The sequence below is a fragment of the Neomonachus schauinslandi genome, chromosome 2, assembly GCF_002201575.2.
Source record: "Neomonachus schauinslandi chromosome 2, ASM220157v2, whole genome shotgun sequence".
In the NCBI taxonomy this organism is placed as follows: domain Eukaryota; kingdom Metazoa; phylum Chordata; class Mammalia; order Carnivora; family Phocidae; genus Neomonachus; species Neomonachus schauinslandi.
The window spans coordinates 196,635,302-196,657,062 of NC_058404.1; the positions used below are offsets into that span (position 1 = coordinate 196,635,302).

Sequence of the window (21,761 nt, forward strand, 5' to 3'; positions counted from 1 at the left end):
CTGCTGCCTCACACAGAGAGTAGAACATTTTGATTTTGCTTAGTCTTTTGGAGAATTATTTGTGGGTTTTAAAAAATCTATACTAACAAATATGTTGTCCAAATTCTACTAACCAATTGCTCCAAGAAAAACATGGTTTAATGTAAAATTCTCTATCACCAAGATTCACTCAACGTTATGTTTTTGTTGTTGTTAATTCAATGCAGGTCCTTGGAACAGAGAGAGGTAAGCTGTTTACATTTGTTTTCATACACTGATACTATTAGGTTAAGTTCCACTTCCAGATTTATAGCATTAGTCATTTTTACAAAGGATTGTTTCAGGGCCTGGCATATAGGAGCACCTGCGTGTGTGCATGATGATGTGATCCAGGTGGGCCTGGGGCCTCCTAGTCTACTCAAGAGCCCTCTGGTTGAAACAAAGTGATTAAAATTGAGGCTCAGGTGGAGGTCTTTCTTCCGCCATAGGCAATGACAAGAAGGAGGCATGCTGTCAGCCCCTGCCACTTTAGAAAGATGTGCTTGGCCCACTGCTCCAGGGAAGCTCTTGGTCTTTCTGGCTTTGATGGTACCCATGCACACACACATACACCCTCATGTGATCGTGCACACACTCATATGCATGTATGCACATTGTTGGTAGATGCTAAGCAGCAGCAAGTTCATGCCCACCTTTGAAATACCATTCACCTGATTCACTTATGATGACGAGTTATGTCAAAGTCCAAGGATCTGAGCCATGACCCAGAGACTTAACACAGGCCGCATAGTCCCACAAAGCAACATCGGTTAGGTTTTCAGAGGCTGCCACCAACTCAGTTTGGTTTTGGCCACGTTGTGTTGCCTCTGTGGGTCTCAAGTCTGCTCTTCTTTATACGGAGGGAGTTAGGCTTGAGTGGGCCTAACCAGGGTTTGTAGATTCTCAAGGGTCCCTTATGGAGAAGTGGGGGTCAGTTGGCAATTCTAAATAACTTTAAAACCTAAAGTAAACTGTGCCCTTTTCCACACTGAAACTCAACATCCTCACTAAAATTTTAGTTCAGATGTTGTTGTCTTGGACTTCTGGGATTATCAGTGCAATGATGTCATGTTGCTCAGCGCATGAGGGGCAGAGGCTCTGGGTGGTTGCTGATGACATCAAATGATTTTACGGGATGGGTGACTAGTGGACCAGGCATTGACCCCAATCACATTGCAAGTAATCACAGCCCTTTAATCAGAGGTGTCCAGTCTGTGACCCACCTTGGACAGAGAAAGAGCACAGAGCAACAACCAGAATTAAGACATGTCAATGTCGATTCGCTTCCTTAACTTTACTTCTAAGGACGGCAACTGGGAGAGTGTTTTATGGCATTTCATATCATAGTATGATTACATCCCTTGGTGATTTGGATGGCAGATTATTCATGATGAAAAGGAAATAAACAGTGGTCACATCCATGGCATATGTAATTACTAAATAACTCCAGTTCATATGGTTGGCAGATCTTTTCAAAACTTAAAGATCAAAGGGGGAAAATTGAGAAAATGTATGCCTGCTGGTAAGTAGGTAGGCACGGCTGGTCTACATCAGAATCCTGGGAGCTCTCCAGCCCTGTCGCAGAAGAGATGCGAGACTTCAGGAGCGCATGGGCCAGCACTGGGCAACCCCCTGCCCAGAGCAGTTCTCAAGTTTCACTGTTTTATTTATGTTCCTATGTAAGTTTTCATTTGAATGCAGAATTCATCTTTGGTTCACTTCCACACCAAGCCCTTCCAATACCAAATACCTTCCGATGTGATATTCTGTATTTCAGGAAGCTCAGTGATGAATTCCAGATTCAGTATTCTTGATCCTATTGAATATTCACGATTCGAAATAGTTTTTATAGCCTCAGGGAAAAGCCGCCCACAGGAGCCAGGAGAGTTGTAGAATATGTAGGTTATGGTTTCTGCTGACCACCAACAGCCCGCTCCTACTAATCAGAGATCACTCAGATGAAATCACAGAAGTTCCATTAGGTCCCCAATCATTTTCTTTTTATAACCTGACCAAATTATGTGACTCCTCTATGCAGTTCCTCATTACCAGATGAAGCCTGAATCAGTTCACCTGTCACAAAATCAAAGCACTCCAGAGATTCCTCTTGCCATTGCCAGGTAAGGAGACAGGAATGCCTTGCGGGGCGGCAGCCTGGGGGTCAGGCCAGGTGTCATCCTGGATAATGACGCACGAAGGCTTCCTGAGAAATGGGAAGTCTTTGGTCTTTGATAATGAAGCCCAATGATGAGGCCCAAGGGAAATGTGTGAGTCACAGTTGTTAGGGAAGGTAATGGCCTTGTTCTTCCTGTAATTTACTAGTGATTGCTTGTTAGAGAAGTTTGGGAGACCTGAAGGCTTGGATATGAACTAGACAGGTTTAACTGGAAGGATGCAAACCAATCTTGGGGAAAAATTGGCTATTTCTAATTATTCTCAGTTGGTAACTTGTAAGTTACCACACACAAACTGACAGCTAATTTTGAACAAAACTTTATAGATGGTTGGAGGTTGAAAATGCCATTATCTGATTTAACACTTGCCTGATGGGGTTTATTGTGACCACTGCTGTCCCAACTGAAGATTCGAGGAAGCAGAGGCTCAGACCAGTGATTCACTGACCAAGGTCACTATAAATTAGCAGTGGCTTCCTTACAACAAAATCCAGGGCCTCCAAAATTAGTGCTTCTAAGGTCCCCATGACCCCTGGCTGGCCAGTGGCTCCAGCCTCAGTTCATGCCACTTTCCCACTGTCTCAATCCCTGTTGTCACATAATGCAGGACATTTGCACATGCTCTTCCTCTGTCTATACCACCTCCCCCCATATTTCCCTCTTTCCACCCTCTCCCTACTTGGAAAAACCCCTCTTCAGCCATCAGACCCCAGCTTAAAGCCACACTGAATTTAGGAGATAGTTTTGACCCACTCCCCAGAGGGAATAAATGAGGCCCAGAGAGGTGGAGTTCCTTACTACTGAAGTCAAGTCCAACTTCGAAGCCCAAACAGTAGCCCATGCTGCCAATAATGGCTTGATTCTGAAAATGCATGAATGCTGACTTTCCCTGGTGCCCTGCCCACAGTTAAGATGCTATCTTTTATTTATTCAGTAAGTACAGGGAATGTACCTTGTCTATGGTAGAACAGAAAAGTGGTTAGGAGACATTCACCAGAATCGGACTGCCCACCTCATCACTAGCAAACCACATCCTTGGGCAACATTGCTCGTCCTACAGTAGACGCTGAGAGCAGAGCCAGGCCTGTTGCCATTGCCCAATAAATGTCAGCTCTCACCGCCATGCCAGGCCTGCACATCAAGGGCATGATCTCCATCCCCCATTACTTCCCTTTCCCTCGCTTGCGTATTGTTGTTTAAAGTCTTTTATTATATTTTTATAATTAATTTTTATAATAATAATTTTTATTATATATTTTATAATTATATTTTTCTCTTATGGATTTCCTTATAATAATCCAGTTTTCTCACTTAGCTCGTATTTCAAGAAGGAACAAAATAATTTCTGTGCTCCTCTTGCTTGCTATGGCTCGCTCTCCTTCAACTGGTAAACAATTTCTATAGAATATTAGCCCCAACCCGCCACCTATCTATAGTGACTGTAGTTACGAGGCAAGTCTGAATTCATGGCTTCCAAAAGCAAAGAATCATGATATGTGCTCACTGAAATATGATGGGAAGAACTTGTATGGGTCAATTTGTTCCGTATCTGTTTGCCTGCCTTGAGAAAAGAGAGAAAGAACCACCCGCCTATTGCCTTACAAAACAGAAATTCTCGTAGCACAACCAGTGAAATATAAAGTGCTTTGTAAATGGGACTTAGTCCACCATGACTGATGTTGCCTTTGAGTGGAATTTTACCTACTATGGGAAATACCAACATTCTGTCAATTCTAACATTCCCTTTAGTTCGCCATTCATGACCAGGAACCACAGTGTACAAAACAGAGGTAAGAGCACCGTATGTAAGAATTATAAAACAAACAGGTAAGCCATCACACTATGACATCCCTGCGCTGTGACTTAGCTTTTGTGAGCCTCCACGCCGTTGAGCTGATGCGTGTAGGTGTAATTAGCTTGTTTTCATTCATAGATAGTATTCCATTATGTTAATATCCCAATTTTTATCCATAACTCAATATGATCACTTAGGTGGTTTCCAGGGTTTTCTTCTTATGAACATGATGATGTTACGAACAATACCGTAGAAGTCTTCCCATGTACACAACACGGTAACTTCTCTAAGAGTGAAATTTCTGGGTCGGAGTCTATGCCTCTCTTCAATTGTACTAGATGCATCCTCTAAAGCAGACATGTTATTGTCACCAACAGCTTATGAGTCCTACTCATTCCCCATTATCTCCAGTAGTTGTTCTTGACAAACTTTTAGTTTTTGCCAATCCTTTGGATGTAAAATAGATTTTTTTAAGTATGTCAAATGAAGAAAATCAAATTGACTCCTCTTACTAATTGACTGTAAAGATAAATATAGGATACCTGTCTGCAGAGATGTCTACAGCAACATATAAATATAGCGTTATATTACTATTGGTGGTGGGTTTTGATTAGTATTATTTTGTTCAAACAAATCTATCGTGTACTTTTGCATTTCTCTCTTCACTTCATATGCTATGGAGATTCTGTGTCCAGGTCTAATCCTGCAATCTCTTTCTGTTGAGCCTCAAGAGGGCTTAGAGCTGGAGGAAGCAGACCCCATGGGATACAGTGGAATGACGGAGGGTTCTACTGACCTGAGTCCCAGTGCTGCCTCCTTCCCTGCAATAGGGGTCAGCTTGAGCAAGTTCATTCTTGGATCCTCACCCTCCCTCCATCCATAAAATCCAAATAATAATATTAACTCACAGGGTTACACACACACACACACACACACACAGTCACACGATACATAGTAGGCAACTGACACATTTTAATAAATATCCTTCCTTCTCCAGAGATTCCCAACCCAACTGACCCATTAGACCTAAGAGTCTTCTGCCTCCCCTCCATCTTGTCCTTATTCCTCTTCTGCCCTACACTATCTACACCTTAGGTTGAAAAACCAATTTGGAAAGCTTATTTCCCATGATGTGTGCCGCATTGCTAGTAAGAGTTTCCCAAGACGGGCGCCTTGGTGGCTCAGTCGGTTAAGCGACTGCTTTCAGCTCAGAGCCCCAGGATCAAGTCCCACATCTGGCTCCCCGCTCAGTGGGGAGTCTGCTTCTCCTTCTGACCCTCCCCTCTCTCGTGCTCTCTCTCTCTCTCTCAAATAAATAAAATCTTTAATTAAAAAAAAGGCGTTTCCCAAGAGAGGACTTCCTTTTTTGAAGGAAGGCAGTCAAAAGGAGCTGTGATTAATGGGATGGGCTCAATCCCTAAGAATCAAATGGCAGAAACAGTAGTCCTGGAGGCCAGACTAGGTGTATGAAGATAAAAAGACTTGCAGCATCCAGGGGCGAAAGTCTAGGAGCTGAGTGAGGGTTGTGAGAATATGCTTCAGGGAAGCAGAATCCGCATAGAGAGAATTCCAAAGTTTTAATTTGAAAGACGAAACCATGCACAAGTGAAAAATGAAGAGCAATTCAAGATTGAAACAGCCGTGTTAGTGAAGTGGATGGCCTTCACAGACATGAGTCCAGCCAAGCACCCCAGGACCAGGAGTATATCATCTGTACTGAGCTCTTGCAGACTGTTCTCCGCTCGTGTCCGAGAAACAGCTGATGAAGGAAGCAGCCTAGAATGGACAGGGGAAATGTTTCCAGAGCCTTCAAACACCACTGATTCATTCCTCTTTCAGTCATCAAACATCCACAAAGTACATGGGTTGTATACAGAATCAGGCTGGGCCCTAAGAATACAGAACAGAGACAGCCCTGCCCTTCAGCTAATCAGTGCTTTCACACCTGCCTTGCTCCACCATCAGCTTACTGAGCAGGTGTTCATTCTACTAGCTGAAAATTCATTTCTGGATCACCAGGGCATGGCAGAAACTAGATACATAGAAAACCACACAATCCCAGCACTCAGTTTTCAGTCTAGCAGACTCTCTAAGGCTTACTGGTGGTCCACACCACCAGGCAATTCTCGACACCAGCTTGGCGACCTACAGTTCAACTCTATTCTGACACTACGTGAATTCATTAGATCCCACAGGTAAAGTGTTCAATCCCACAAGATTGTGCCCCACCAGCCCACGCCAGATGCCAAGCATATGTCACTTGGGCTTCTGATCAACCAGCTATAGATCCAAGGTTCCAACAAACCCCTCCCTAGATTCAATTAATTTGCCAGAGTGGCTCACAGAACTCACAGAAACATTTTTCTTGCTGGATTAGCATTTGATCGTAAAAGAATACAACTCAGCCACAGCCAGATGGAAAGGATTCATAGGGCAAGGTCCTGAACAAAGGGGCTTCTGTCCTCATGGAGTTTGGGGCCCTGTATAATGGCGTGTGGAAGCATTCTGGTTCACCAACTTAGAAGTTCTCTGAACCCCATCCTTTGGGGTTTTGGAGAGGCTTCATTACATAAGCATGATTGATGAAATCACTGGTCACTGGTGACTGATTCAACCTCCAGCCCCTCTCCTCTTCCCTAGGTCGAGGGGGTGGGACTAAAAGTTCCAACCCTCCAGGCACTTGGCTGATTTACCTGTCAAACATCCTTAGGCACTTTTGGAAAGCCACCTCATTAATATACTCAGGTGTGGTTGCAAGGAGCTTGTTATAAATATTAAAGTACCTGTATCACTCTTCTCACTTAGGAAATTCCAAAGGTTTTGGTTGTTGTTGTTGTTCTGATAAGACCATGTTTTAATTGCCTATGACAATTCCAAAGGTCTGGAGCGGCTGTCAACTGACTACAACCAATGCATGTTTCACCACATCACAGAGCCTAAGCAAATGGGTATCAGGACCAAAAAACAAATTGTTTTGATATATTGGAAGATGGTCCAGAAAGGTTTGGCTCTACCCCAAAATTATAACCTTAATCTCTAAGCTTGGGATTGTAGATGATCGATGTTCTTTTCTGTCTTAAATTTTTGTTTTCTGACGTTTTCTTTTTCTATCAGCATTTTATAAATATTCTTTAAAAGATATGGCTCTTTGGATAAAGAAGATGTGGTATATATATACAATGGAATATTATGCAGCCATTAAAAGGAATGAGATCTTGCCATTTGCAATGACGTGGATGGAACTGGAGGGTATTATGTTGAGCGAAATAAGTCAAAGAGAGAAAGACATGTATCATATGACCTCACTGATATGAGGAATTCTTAATCATAGGAAACAAACTGAGGGTTGCTGGAGTGGGGGGTGGGGTGGGAGGGATGGGGTGACTGGGTGATAGACACTGGGGAGGGTATGCGCCCTGGTAAGCGCTGTGAATTGTGCAAGACTGTTGAATCTCAGATCTGTACCTCTGAAACAAATAATGCAATATATGTTAAGGAAAAAAAAGAAGAAGAAGAAGGTAGCGGGAGGGGAAGAATGAAGCGGGGGAAATCGGAGGGGTAGACGAACCACAAGAGACGATGGACTCTGAAAAACAAACCGAGGGTTCTAGAGGGGAGGGGGGTGGGAGGATGGGTTAGCCTGGTGGTGGGTATTGAGGAGGGCACATTCTGCATGGAGAACTGGGTGTTATGCACAAACAATGAATCATGGAACACTACATCTAAAACTAATGATGTAATGTATGGGGATTAACATAAGAATAAAAAAAAGATATGGCTCTTATAAAATTAATTTTTAAATTGTGTGTAAGAGTAAATTAAAATTCACCAATAAATATCTATGGATACCTGCTTAAAATAAAATGCTTTTATATAACTTACAAAAGAAGAGTCTAAAACTGTGTTTCTCTTATAATATTAACAACATAAGCAGTGGTGTTTTTTGAGTGATCAGTACAGGTCAAACACCACACTAACAGCTTTATATACGGAAGAATTTTGAAATATTAGTAATTATTGATATCAGTATGATTCTACAACCCATGCCTTTTTTATTAGGCTGCCCTGCCTCAAATTTTATTGACCACCTACGCAGTGTCCTCCCCACAATGTTCTTCTACTTACTCTGTGTCAATCTCTTCATTAATGTGGCCCTCTGTTCTCCAAGTAGGAGAGTCCTATTTCATGGGGTTATAAAACTAAAATGCAGTTTCATGTAAAATATATATATATATATATATGTGTGTGTATATATATATTTATATATGTATATACATATAAATGTGTGTGTATATATAATATATAATATATATTTAATACTATAATATGTAATATATATATATAATTTCCAAAGATCAGCTGCCATTATTCTAGAACAAAATCAGTTAAATATTTGTAGTAGATTATATGCTCAGAATTTCATTCACTCATTAAACAAAGATCCAAAGGGCCTTCAGAGGAAAACAGCACAGCAAAGTTGCTCTGTTTGTTGTTTTGTTCTATCTAACTCATTCTCTGCATAGACTACAAATGCATATAGCTGTTCCCAAATGCTCTTTTTCAAGTCAGACTCTTGAAATATTCAAGCAAGGCACTCAGAGTTGAAATATAATAAATCAGTTGCCACAATATAATGAAAAATTCATAATCACTGAACACTATTATGCAAACTACACGAACCAAGTGATAGACAATGCTGATAATGGTTATTTTCTTTTCTCAAGTACACTCTTACAGCTTCGATCCATGTTGAAAAGATAGCGATGGCCATTTCCGTAATAAGTCTCTATGTACCGCTCCACTATAATTTAAAATAAAGTTTTTAAAGTATTTTTGGAAATACTACAAGAGCTCTTTTAGCTTTTTGGTTAGGATTTGCCTAGTATATAGTCTCCATCCTCCCATTAGTGACCACTTTGTCATTACATTTAGGTGTCATTATACTTGCACATAACTGGAACTTTTAAACTAGTCTGCACCTAATTTTTCAATGCTTAGCTTAAACTTTTGACATTTATTGTGATTACTAATATTTTAGATCAGTTTTTATATTACTCTGTGACTCTTATTTGCCCTACTTTTTTGGACTATTTCTTTTCCTGCCAGATAGTGGGTTCATCTCCTAACTCCCCTTTCTTCCTCCCCCTTGGAAGTTATACAATCCAATTCTATTCACCCATTCATGACCTTTAACATTTTAAATAAAAGCATGCTTGAATTTTAAGAATCTGAGGTTCATATCCTCTTCCCAAGCAATAGAAGAAACTCAGAATGCCCTAATTCTGATGGTATGGATTCTGCACTATTTGAAAATTGAGCTCCTTTACTTATAAAATTTGAAAATCAGAGATGTCTTTAGCATAATTCCTATTTTTAAGGTCATAAATTGGTGGGTGAAATTAACTTACTATGATGAATGTGATTTAAACTTCAAGCAAACAAACATTTTTCAACAAACGTTTTCGTACACGTAATTCCCTATAACAAACATTCTTAGGCTCCACATTAAAACCCACAATCCTTGGAACCATTAATTAGAATGTAAAATGTTTCAGGAGTACTCTGTTCTTCTTAGTAAACTTAGAGAAGAATTCAACTTTTTTATGACAAGCAGCAGAATAAAAACATAAAACCTAAATGCTACAGTAACTAGCATGTAAATATTTGCTATCAGTATTGTGTTTCAAAGCATACTGTCACAAGTATCCCACTCTTTCAAAGTTCTTACTCAGCTACTAACTAGGACTATAATTTTAGTTATATTTTTAGACTGAATTAAGACTCTATAGCTTATAATTCTGGCTTTATACTAATCACCTTTCTTCCATGTTATATTATTACTGTTCAGTATTCTACTTTGATATTGTTTTCATACTCTCAAGGCTTTATGATTTTTATACAGTTAATCCTTGCTTAAAATTACTATCATATTTACAAATATCTTTGCTTAGTATTTCTCTTAACACTTCACTCCTTCCTTGTGGCCTTGATATCATCCTTTATTAGTATTTATGAGAATGGCATGCAGTGGAAAAATGCTATTTTCATTGAATATAAAGAGAAAACACCATGTAAAAACTTGACAAGTGGTAGTATCTTAAAGTTTAGGTTCCATGTGAACACTAAACCCTTTCAATGAACTTTCTGTATTCTGTTACTTTAAGTCCATTGGTCTATCTTGTTCTTTTAAAGAATCTTCTAACCAGGCATGATTTTGTAATTTCATGCATTGGTCACTTGGAATATTATTGACAGACCTGAGCAGATCTTTCCAATGTTAACACATTTTATAATATTTTTTTAATTACATTTGCAAATAACACCACCAGTCTCATCAGAAAAGTGTGTTGTTATGTAACGGTGGTAGATAAAAATTTTTCCAAATTCTAGTTTGCACTAGAAAAACCTAATTTTATAACTGGCAACAAATACTGCCAGTTGTTTTCCATAAAGTGACAGGCTTACTTGGTTCATTTTTAATAAATATCTGCCAACTGCCCAAGTCTGAATAGCCATAATTTATCTGTTAGTCATTCTTTTAGGTTAAAAGAAGTGATACTCCATTAAAACAAAAAGTAATTCTTTCAAGTTAAAAAAGTAGGGTGTTCTGAGTTGAGAACAGGCTTGGCTTGTTTAAGAAACTGAACAGAGTTCATTATGACCAGAACAGAGTAGACGATGTGGGATGGATGGATGGATGGATGGATAGATAGATAAAATTATTCCAGGCCTTATTGACAGAAGTAAAACATTTGGATTTTCTTTCAGGTGTAAAGGAAATCATGGAAGGATTTTTACCAGGTGGAATAACAAAGTCAGAATTACATTTTGTTAAGATTACTCCAGATGCCCTAGAGAGAAAGGGGCAAAAGCTGAAGCAAGAGAACAATCCAGAGGAGATTGCTGTCCAGAATGAGAGCACAGTAGTGTAGACCAAGAAGGTTGCCCCAGACACAGGAAGGAGTGATGAGTTCCAGCTCCTTGCTGGAGGGAGGTAATCTGAAACAGTAACAAAATCATATTTATATGTGAATTTCCTTTTCCCCAGATCATAAAGAAAGCATGCAGTTTCATCCTCCTCAGAGATGTCAGTCTCCAGCCCGCTGCAGCCCTCAGGAAAATTTGCTTCACTATAAAAACACAAGCTGGAGAAAACCTTTCCCTACGAGGTCTGATGCAAAGGTAAAACAAATGCTTCTCTTCAGTGTCTCTCTGGATGAACTTAGCATCGACAGAGAGCTTTATTGAACAATGCTTAGAAGGAGATCATCATGATTGGCTTTGTTTTTTCCCCTCCTGGCTATATATTACTGGTTTTTAATATACTTCACAGTGTTTTGCTACATCTTGTATAGGTCTTTTACCAGTCTTTTACCAGTCTTTAATTTGCATATTCTCAGATTCTCCAAGTGGCATTAATTAATCAAAAAAATAGAGATATCAAGGCCTGTGTTTTATATTCACTAGCTGTTCAATAATCTTTCAGGACTAACAAGGATTTATATATTGCAATTCTTTTGTCAATAAAAGATCCACCTATCACATACTCATTTCATTTGAACAGTCCAACAGCTATTTATTGAGCACTTATTATATGCCACAAAACATGCTAGAGGATATGGTCTCTGCCCCAGAAGAGACATAGAGCAGGGAGAGATGCTAATGGATAACAGACGTACTCTTGTTTGTCCTTCATCTATTTCCTGATCTCTTTCTAAAATATTCACCATCCCTATGATCTTCTTGGATCATGTTGCACTTACATTTACTATGGGGGAGGGTGCGTGTCAAAACTTTCTTTGTAGTTTCGATGCCCTTCCCTCCATTACCTTATAACATTGCTTATTAAAGTCTTTCACTATAAGGCACAGAGGAATATGCTTCTTCTGGGTCTCCATTCCATATCCTCATATGCGTGGGGTCCTGCTGTGGAGCTTGCAAAGCGTTTTAAGTAGAGGCAGAGCATATAAGATATCTCTGGTCCAGTCCTACAATCCCTGCAGTATCCTAAAAGTCTTTTGCTGTCCTTATATTAATTTCTACCTTAATTCTAAAAGAGGTCACATACTCTTAAGTTAGACTTTGGGAAACTTTTGCACATACTTCTGTTATTGTTCCTTTTTGTGTACCTGGATTCCTTTCCCTCTGTCTTCTTCATGAGCACAGAAATCCCTGAGTTCTAACCAGGTGTCTCTCCAAAATCACGCCCCTCCCAGAGCCTGGATCCCTCACAGGTATGGGAGAAGCTTGCACTAGATCAGGAGTTCCCTGATGTCAACAATTTCAGCGCACCTTATGATCTGTGACCTACCCATGTACTATCAATAACAATGTTTACTTATTAATATTCTTTGACTCTTTTTTTTTCACTTTGTACCACTGTTCTAAAGAGAAAGCCAGCATTACATGCCATAGATAGGAAGTAACCTTAAAACTAATTGCAACAATCCACTTCTGAGCATATATGCCCCAAAGAATTGAAGGCAGGGACTCAGACAGGTATTTGTACACCCATGTTCACAGCAGCATTTCTCACAATAAGGCCAAGATGTGCAAACAATCCAAATGCTCATGCAGGGATTTTATATATATAATTTCAGTTTGGGATGATGACAAAGTGTTGGAGATGGACAGTGCTGATGGTTGCAAAACCATGAAAATGTACTCAACGCCACTGCATTATACACTTAAAATGGCTTAAATGGTAAATCTTATGTTGTGTCTATTTTACCACATTTTTAAGTTGCTTAAGCTCAAACAAAACAAGGCCATTAAACTGTAGCAAGATCCCACCATTCACTAATGGCTTTCAGCATAAGGATTACAGAAGAGATTAAAAATGCCAGAGAGTTATTAGGAACATACTAGAACAAAAATGAAACATTCCTCTTGAATTATTCAAAGGGCTAGACAGAGAACTGAAAGGGAGCTATTTCTCCCCCAAGTAATCCAGAGTTATTTAATGCTGTATCTGAGTGCCACCTAAACTCACCTGCCGGCACTCATGACCACACCTGGAGAAACACAGGACTATAAAATCTCTAAGCGTCTTCCAGTTTGAACAAGTAAATAAAGTCAGAATAGCTGAAATGCACCATGACTGAGCCCGGCCAAGCCCCTAGACTATCTGAGAGACCCTCCAGAAGCAGCAGATCACTCTGAGCTCTGAGAGCTCCCACTTCTGAGGGGGATAGGGCTCTAAGGCCCCTTTGTTTCTGGAGCCTGTTCCATGGCTTTGCAGGAAGAGAGCAGAGCTGGTCCTGTCTCTGGACCTTCCCAAGGGGTTATGGACTAGGTAGAGGAATTTATTCCAAAGGGGGTGTTAAATAAGAGATGACTTTGATCCCCAACTGGATGGAAGATAGTAGCAGAGCCAGGCGGAAGGACAGGGTGAGGTGTGAGGGGGTTTCTAGGCAGCAGGGCTAGCTCATGCCAAGCCCTGAAGCTATGCATGTCCAGAAAACAGCAAGCACATCTGGCTGGCCGGACCCACGTCCTCAGACTGCAGCCAGTGACGTTGCAGACTTAGGCTGGCGCTAGCTCATGCCTCTCCCAATGGCACTCACATATGCTTGGTGGTGTACCCATTGCTAGAAGGATCAGGTATGTGCTGGGAAGACCAGAGACTCAGATGGAGAGAACAAAGACCTGCTGTCCCATACCTAGCTCTTGCCAGTCACGTGACAGATGCTGACTCCCTGAGCCTGCACTGTCCTGACATGCCAACCTCACAGGATTATTATGGGGGTGGACTGGATAATGAATGAAGAATGGCCTTGGAGAGGTTGGACTCATGCAAGGGATTGTTTAATGTTATCATCCTTGGAATCCAGTAAAGGAATTGTAGATTCATGGTACATCTCCCTGACTGCCCTTTCTTCTGTTATGGTGGATTTTGTCATCAAAATAAATCAATTGGTATAACAGAGTATCAGGGAGAAAGCCAGACAGACCAGGGTTCGAATCCCAGTTCCACCACATGCAACTTCACGCAAGAGCTATAAAGATGCTCTTGATCTGCACCTCTTCCTCCCCTGCTGGTTTTGCAAGGACTAGGGCCACACTGGCTTCACAAACAATACACCTCCCACCTTAGCTTCAGCGGGTGCAGATTCAGAAAGCACTGGTAGATAGAAGGTTTATTACCCATTTTGAGCGTGGTGCCAAAGGGCCTTTCTCAACAGATGGGAGTGAAATTTCTGGTTACTTTCAATGACAGATGGACTCTGTCATGCCAGTTTCCTATAATCCCTAAGCTGCAGTTGCTTTTCCTGTGTCCATTTCCAGATCCAGGGATGGAATTTTTATACTGCGTATTTGCTATAAATCAAACTGTGGTGTGACCCCTAGTAGAACAAAAGCACACTTTCATTAATTAATTGATTAAAGTTAGTACTTCTTTTTGACCCTAAAATATTCATCACTTACCTGCACCGCAGGATGTTCAGCAGAATGACTGGTACATCGGAGAACACAGCCGCAAGGCAGTAGAAGAGGCATTAAGGAAGGAGAACAAGGTAAAGACTTCTAGAGGGCCCATCTCACCCTGTCTGCAGCTGTCTTACGGTTTTCTGCCCGTAGGTCCCCCGGCACTTACCTAGCAGTGTGCTTTGACGCACCAGCCTGTAACTCTCAATGCTCAGGAGGTAGTCATTAAAAGGGGGACTTGGCTGTGTCACTATGAATCATGTGACTTGCTCTTTCCAAAATATCTTTAAGGAGGGCATGTGTCGTGATGAGCACTGGGTATTATATGCAACTGATGAATTACTGAACCCTACATCTGAAACTAATGATGGTTAATTGAATTAAAAATATATCTTTAAGTTTAGGTTTCTTTATTGATTAAATGAAAACAGTAAAATCAACCCTAAGGAACTATTTTGGAGATCAGATGTGGAAGCTGAGGTCTGAAAGGAGGTCACCATGGAAGATGCCTTCCTTCTGCTTTCTTCCAAGGTCATCTCATTACTAAAGGTCTGCCCACAGTACAGGCAGGTCTTCATGTCTCCTGTCTTCAGGAAAGGTGCAGGGATCATGAATGCTGTCATAGTCAGGGTATGATAGGTTTCTGTAGTAACTACCCCAAGATCTCAGTTGCTTAGCATAGCAAAACTTTCTTGCTTGAGCTCCATGGGCTAGAAAGGTTTGGCTGCTGGTGGAGACCGCGTCTCCGTGTGTGCTCACCTCCAGTCACACACTGGCTCTTACCACATGCTCTCAAAAGTAACACTCATCTCTGCTCACACTTCATTGGCCAAAGTGATTCACATGGCCAGGCCTAACTCCCAAGGGGGTGGGGAAGGACAAACCTACCATATGACCAAAAGGAGAAAAGAAGTGAAATACTTGGGATCAGATCAAATGACTACTAGAACCACCGTAACAAATAGCAAATAGTTATTAAATAACTATTCTACTATGAGCAGAGAGCTCTACTAGGCTGTGAGAAATCTCTCAGAAGTGGTAGAAAGGTTCTCAAGACTGTTGGAGCATCAAAACCGCTCCTCAACTAACCAGTGCAATGTTTATTGTTGAATGAAGAGATACAAAAATGGATGAGTGAGTTAATTAGTAAATGGGTAGATAAATGGTAGGTCCCCAATAAATTTTAATAATATGTAGCTCTCAGAATTGATATTGTGAAATTAAATAAGATAAATTATATGTAAGTTTCTAGGGTAAATTGAATAATGCCCCCTGACAAGAAACCCACATCCTAATCCCCAGACCTTGTAAATATACCACCTTACTTGGAAAAAGGGCTTTGCATATGTGATTAAATTAAGAATCTTGACATGGGGACAGTATCTTGTATTATCTGAGTGGATTCAATGTAATCACAAGAATCCTTATAAGAGGAAGGCAGGAATGTCAGTCAGACATGGGGGCCATAAGTCAAGGACTGCTGGCGGCCTCTAGAAGCCAAAAAAAGGCAAGGAAATGCATTCTTCCCAAGGGCCTCCAGAAGGAACGCAGCCCTGTGACCCCCTGATTTTAGCCCAGTCAAACCCATATCAGAACTCAGTCTCCAGAACCACAGGAGAATAAATCTGCATTTTAGTCCACGAAGTTCATGGTGGTTTGTTCCAGCAGCAGTAGGAAATTAATACAGTTGCTAACAAAGTATCTTGAACATATTAGAAGTCAATGGAACGATCTGATTCTCTAGATGAGGAACCTGAGGCTAAATCAATGTCTAGGTCATCAAGAGGAAAAAGTGGAAAAAGTGGCAGAACATATATTCAAAATCAGGGCTCTTTTTACAAAACCACAACTGCCTCTAGTAGCCATCACAGTTCTTTACATTCCAGCGGGGAGCCGTAGGTGGCTAGCTGATGCCTTGCTGACAGGACCCTTCCTGCCCCCTCCCCAGGGAATCCCACCCGAGCTGACCTCTCCGCGTAGATGGGGGAGCACGGTACCAGCTCCAACCTTGCCTCCTACTCCTGGTTAATCAGTAGCCAATGAGCCACTGCACTCTCTGAGCCCGTTTGCTAACACAGAAATTACTCTTAGCAGACCTGCTTCGCGGAGCCGCTGTGGGGATGGTGCTAGAATTCTAGAGCAATGTATCTATCCCATAACGTCCTTCCAGCAACATTTGGGCACTCAGTCAAGGCTCCTTTTGCCACCGCTCTCTGTGCCTGTTTCTGTCTCCTCCCACAAAAGCACTGAGAAAACAGCATCTCAGTGGCATGACTTCATCTTTTCCTATTCTGTTTGTCTCAGTTTTGTCAAAACATGTTTCCAATTAAGGAAATATAATTTCATTTAAATTGTAGGATCGCCCAGATTCGTGATGACAAACTCATTGCAGAGGTTAAGATGATAAATCCAAAAATTGGTTCCGTGTCTTGGCGTCCTCTCCCTTTCTGATCTCGGGCAATGTTCTGTGCTTGAATCTTAAGGCTTCAATTACGGCTAAATGTTTCAGGTAGAACAAGTTCCAGAAAATTCCTCAATCCCACTTTATGTACTCAGAGGCTGATATATTTAAAGGGCAAGAACTTGGGCTTGACTTTCAGGTAATCTACTAACTAGCTGTGTTGCGTTAGTGGATTCACTTAAGCAATCAGACCCTACTTCCCTTACCTGTAAAATGGGGATAAAATAATTTCTCAAATTTTATGTAAACATCACATGAAATAATGTGTGTAAAATGCTTAGCATCTTTTTTTAAAGATTGTATTTATTTGAGATAGAGAGCACAAGCAGGAGGGAGGGAAGGGGGGAAGCAGACTCCCCATTCAGCAGGGAGCCTAATGAGGGGTTCGATCCCAGGACCCTGAGATCATGACCTGAGCCAAAGGCAAACGCTTAACCAAGTGAGCCACCCAGGTGCCTCTAAAATGCTTAGCGTCTTGAGAGCAAGTCTCAATAAACCTTAGCTACCAGAATTATCACGTCACTACAGTTTCTTAGTATTATTTATAAACTTAATATATTTATAGTATTATTGTATTATAACCATTATTATCTATAACTGTAAATATTAGTTATGTATAATAGTTATATAGATATATAGATATAAAATATAGTCTATATGGAGATAATTATATGTAACAATTAATTATAAATTATTATATATAATATCGATCTATAAAAAATAGTAAGTCCTGCACACATCTAATTAGATCTATTCTAATAGATCATTTATAACCATCTATACAAGAATCTATGCAATTACAGTTACAGATTTTTCAGTATTTTTCATCATATAAAAGACACAATGTAGCCACACAACCATCCTTGCAGGTGTGTTTCTATTTAGGAGAATCCAGGAGTATCGCTCCATTTCCTGGCCGTTTATGACCAGACCTCCAGCGAGCTATTCCCCAGGGTGGGCCTGATGCCTGCAGTCGGCCTCTTCACAGCCCTCAAGCCATCTGACACTGTTGAAACCCTCCATCTCCTCCCTTGGCTCCCGTCACACTGACGCTTCTGGGTTTCCTTCTTAATCCCTCTTCTGTCTCCTCCTTCTTCCCCTGCACCTGCCTTCCCCTCACCGGAGGCTATGTTAGCCCCTCCCCCCCCATGTCTGCTCATGCTGCTATCAATGACTGAAGCCCCATGTTTTTTGGGGGGACCCTAGCCCTATATTAACATCTCCCCACTCAGAGTCTCCGTGTATTATGCTAAAAGCCTCTCCTGCTAAAGCCTGCAGTGGCTCCCACTGTCTCTAGAATAACACCCGAGCACCAGGCAGAATAGGATATATGGGAACATGGGCAGGTGAAGGTAGCACCCCCAGGAGGGGAGGTGGAGGGCCACTCCCCGCAGATGAGGTTGCCTGTGTGAAACCTGAGAGCCCAGAAGCAAGACGGTGGGAAATAGTGGCTTGGCTGGAGACAGGAGGGAAACAAAACCCCAAGACAGGCTGGAGCATTTATCCACGAACATCATGCTGTCGTTGTAGGCATGACATTGAGGCCAGTGGGGGATGGTGGAAGATGTGGAAGAAGGGGGTGTCCTGATCTGACTGGTACACTCTTCGGAAATTAACGAGGGCCCTTACAAATGCTGACCCTCAAATACTCACTGAATTAAACTGCACGAAGAACTGGTGTGCCAAAGAGCAAGCCATGTGGGAACGTGGCACGCACAAGTGTCACTGCGACCCATGTCGGCAGGGTTGGGATGCTGGCATGCCTGAGAGATGACCATTCTTCCTTCTACTTCAGGACGGCACTTTCTTGGTCCGAGACTGTTCCATGAAATCCAGGGCAGAACCCTACGTGCTGGTGGTGTTTTATGGGAACAAAGTCTACAATGTGAAAATCCGTTTCCTGGAGAAGAATCAGCAGTTTGCCCTGGGGACAGGACTGAGGGGAGATGAGGTGGGTATAACCTGACAGCTTCCCTTTTCCAGACCAAAGACAACAAGGGGAGACGTTGCGGGGGCGGAGGGGAATGCTCGCCAAGTTATCTGTCATATCCCCATGACTGCTGGGGGAGGAGAAAAGAGCGCCGCCCTGGAGGTGGAGACAAATTCCCTTCCAGCCCCTTCTACAAGCATCCCTGCCCACCTCACGCTTCAGCTCATGAGCCCCAGCCAATCCTGACCATCCCGTGCACCCTCCACGCGGCTCTGCCCATTAAAGGAAAGTCATTCTGCGGGACACATCGAAGTTCTGCCTCCCAGGAGGTCTCCCCTGAAGCCCCAGTTAGTGTTAACACCACATTCCTTCCCTGCCCCCACGCCAAACTCCCACGGCAGGCATTCCTCACCACACCTGCTGGCATTAGGAACCCTTAAGTTTGTGTCTCCAAATTGAATGTGAGCTCAAGCACAGCATTCAGTGCCATGTTGAGTATGCCCATCCTCAGTACAGACCTGCTGATAGGCAGCTAGGTGAGAGAATCCATCAATTAAGGCATTCATGAACTGCATAAAGACAAAGGAGGAAGGAGACTGATTTTCACTGAATGTGCTTATGGTAGGCCTGGTCTCTCTGCATCACCTCACATGAACCCTCAATGACTCCTTCACATAACAATTGCTCCAACCTTAGATATAGGGAAACTGAGGCTCAGAAAGTTATGTAAATGGCTAGAGACACACGAGTAGAAAGTGAGAGCGTGAGGAGAAGCTACTCCTTCAACTCTTCTTGAAAGGAAAGTAGGAAGGCGGGTTGGAAGGGAAGGGTAAGCGTTAAGTTCCGCATCACCATTTACTAAGTATGTGAGCTCAGGTCAGTCACTTAACATCTCTGGGCTTTAATTTCTTCAAATGTAATGTTCTTTTCTTGTCTGGACTTCTCTAATTCAGTAATTCTCATTTAGCATCTCCAGACCTCAATGTTCTTCAGTAGAGATTACAATGAAGAACATGGCCAGGGCCGCCAAAGCGCATCGGGTACGTGCGTATGTGAGAATCCCAACAGCTGCTGCGTGGAGACTCCAACTTAAACCCAGTGTCTGACCCCGAGCACTTTCGGAGAATCACTCATGGCTGGAGAGGTGTGGTCGGCACCAGCCTTTGCGAGAGCCTGGGAAAGTCTGGGCATAAATGAGAGCATGAGTGGATACATAGATTAATACATAAATCCGCTAAATGCAGCCATACCAAGAGAGGATGATAGCAAAGCTAGAGGGAAGTAGCCAATTTTCCTTTTTGTGATGAGGATTAGTGACGTAACAAACATAACGCACTCCGAGCCAGCCTGAGACTTAGCAAGCCCATGTTAAATATGAGTTATTATATTTTCATTCTTATTCCCGAGTCACTGTAATAACGGGTACAGTTCCATCTCAGTCCCCCTCTATCCTTTCTAGCTTCTTCCAGCTCATGTTCTTAAAAAAAGCTGTATATGACTTCTAAATGCTCAGGATACACAGCAAGTGGAAATCATGCACCCTGACACACGGAGCTTCTGCGAAATGCTGTGTCATTTGCTCCCTTACCTGGACCTCAAAAAACCTCAGGGAAGGATGCATTACTGAGCCCCTTTTACCAGCAAGGACACAGCCCTAAAGAGATCACAGCTTTTCCCCCCTGCATGCCACACTTTGGTCTTCTCATAAAAGAGGAGACAGCGACTCTTACTCTGCGATGACATCCCAATAGCGTTTAATCAGATTGTCAGCCAGTTCCCCGCCTCAGGAGGGAAGCTCTAACCATCTGTGACAGCCCAGATTAGACCATCAGCTTCCAGGTGAGCTGCTCTAATTATCGTCACCAAGGACCCCTTAAGGATTCAAATGCCTATTTTAAGAAAACCCTTTCTGGATATTCCGGAGTTTTCTCCTCCCATGCTTTATCCCCCCCAAGCAAGTCTCCTTTTTCCTATTTAACACCTGCATGTTTGCTGTGCACAGGACCTATCCTGCACAGTTAACAATTACTAATTAACTTGATCGATTTCATCCTTCCTAGCAACCCTGCAGCATCGGTGTCACCAACATTTCCAACTAACAGTGACACTGAGACACAAATGTTAGGTAACAGGACCCCAGTAACATCAGGTACAGAGCAAGGCTGGGCTTCATTTTTCATTCTGCAAAAATACTCATATGGTCTCGGATAACATCGTGACCAAATGCAAATAATCACCAGCCTGCTTGAAAACCGTCCAGAATGGGGGTGAAAGAGAGTTAACACTTTCGTGAAGCTTACAATGCACCAGACACTGGGTGAGAAATTACACTTTACATCTGTATATTTTCCTGCCTTACGCGCCAGGCGCTGGTGCGCGGGTGGGACAGTGTAGCTTGCTCTCAGCTCCCTCCTGCCCCTCACCAGGCATGCGAGCACCTGCTTGGCTAGGGAAGATGCTCCCAGCTTTACAAAAGGGAGAGAGAATTTGATACAGTAAGGCTCTGCTGAGTGCAAGCCAGCACCAGCTACTTCACCTGGGGCTTAAATAAAGAAATAGCGTCTTAGTTTGACCCTGCAGGAGAAAGGTAATGAGACACAGAGTTGTCAAGGATGATTTTGATTTTGTGGGGCTTTTTGGCTGCCTTGCAAACTTGAGAATTTAACCACACATCCAACACAGAGACACCTATCAGATGAGGTGATGTAAATACAGTCATAGAGGCTCAGACACACAGAGGCAGGTGCTTAGTGAGGATGGGTTTCCACCGGAAACGATTCCCGAGAGCCTCTGCACTGAGTTTGTGCACCCAGGCACAAGTGAGGGGCAGCTACTCCAGGACATGGGGGTGGCAGGGGATGCCTGGATGAGGCCCCCGGAAGGCGAGCACGCCAACACCTCCCCAAGCACAGAAGGCGAGCAAACCCACCCACGTCTGCCAAGAATAAGCCTGGG

At 42.4% G+C, this 21,761-nt stretch overlaps 1 protein-coding gene across 1 annotated transcript in view; it reads left to right on the forward strand.

Moving 5' to 3' along the window:
- Positions 1-21,761, forward strand: part of CLNK (cytokine dependent hematopoietic cell linker) — an 83,250-nt gene that overhangs the window by 58,190 nt on the left and 3,299 nt on the right. The window contains exons 12-17 of the mRNA XM_021677661.1: positions 207-225; positions 2,057-2,138; positions 3,942-3,982; positions 11,036-11,169; positions 14,427-14,504; positions 18,672-18,827. Coding sequence (XP_021533336.1) covers positions 207-225; positions 2,057-2,138; positions 3,942-3,982; positions 11,036-11,169; positions 14,427-14,504; positions 18,672-18,827 — 510 coding nt within the window. The remainder of the gene's footprint in view (positions 1-206; positions 226-2,056; positions 2,139-3,941; positions 3,983-11,035; positions 11,170-14,426; positions 14,505-18,671; positions 18,828-21,761) is intronic.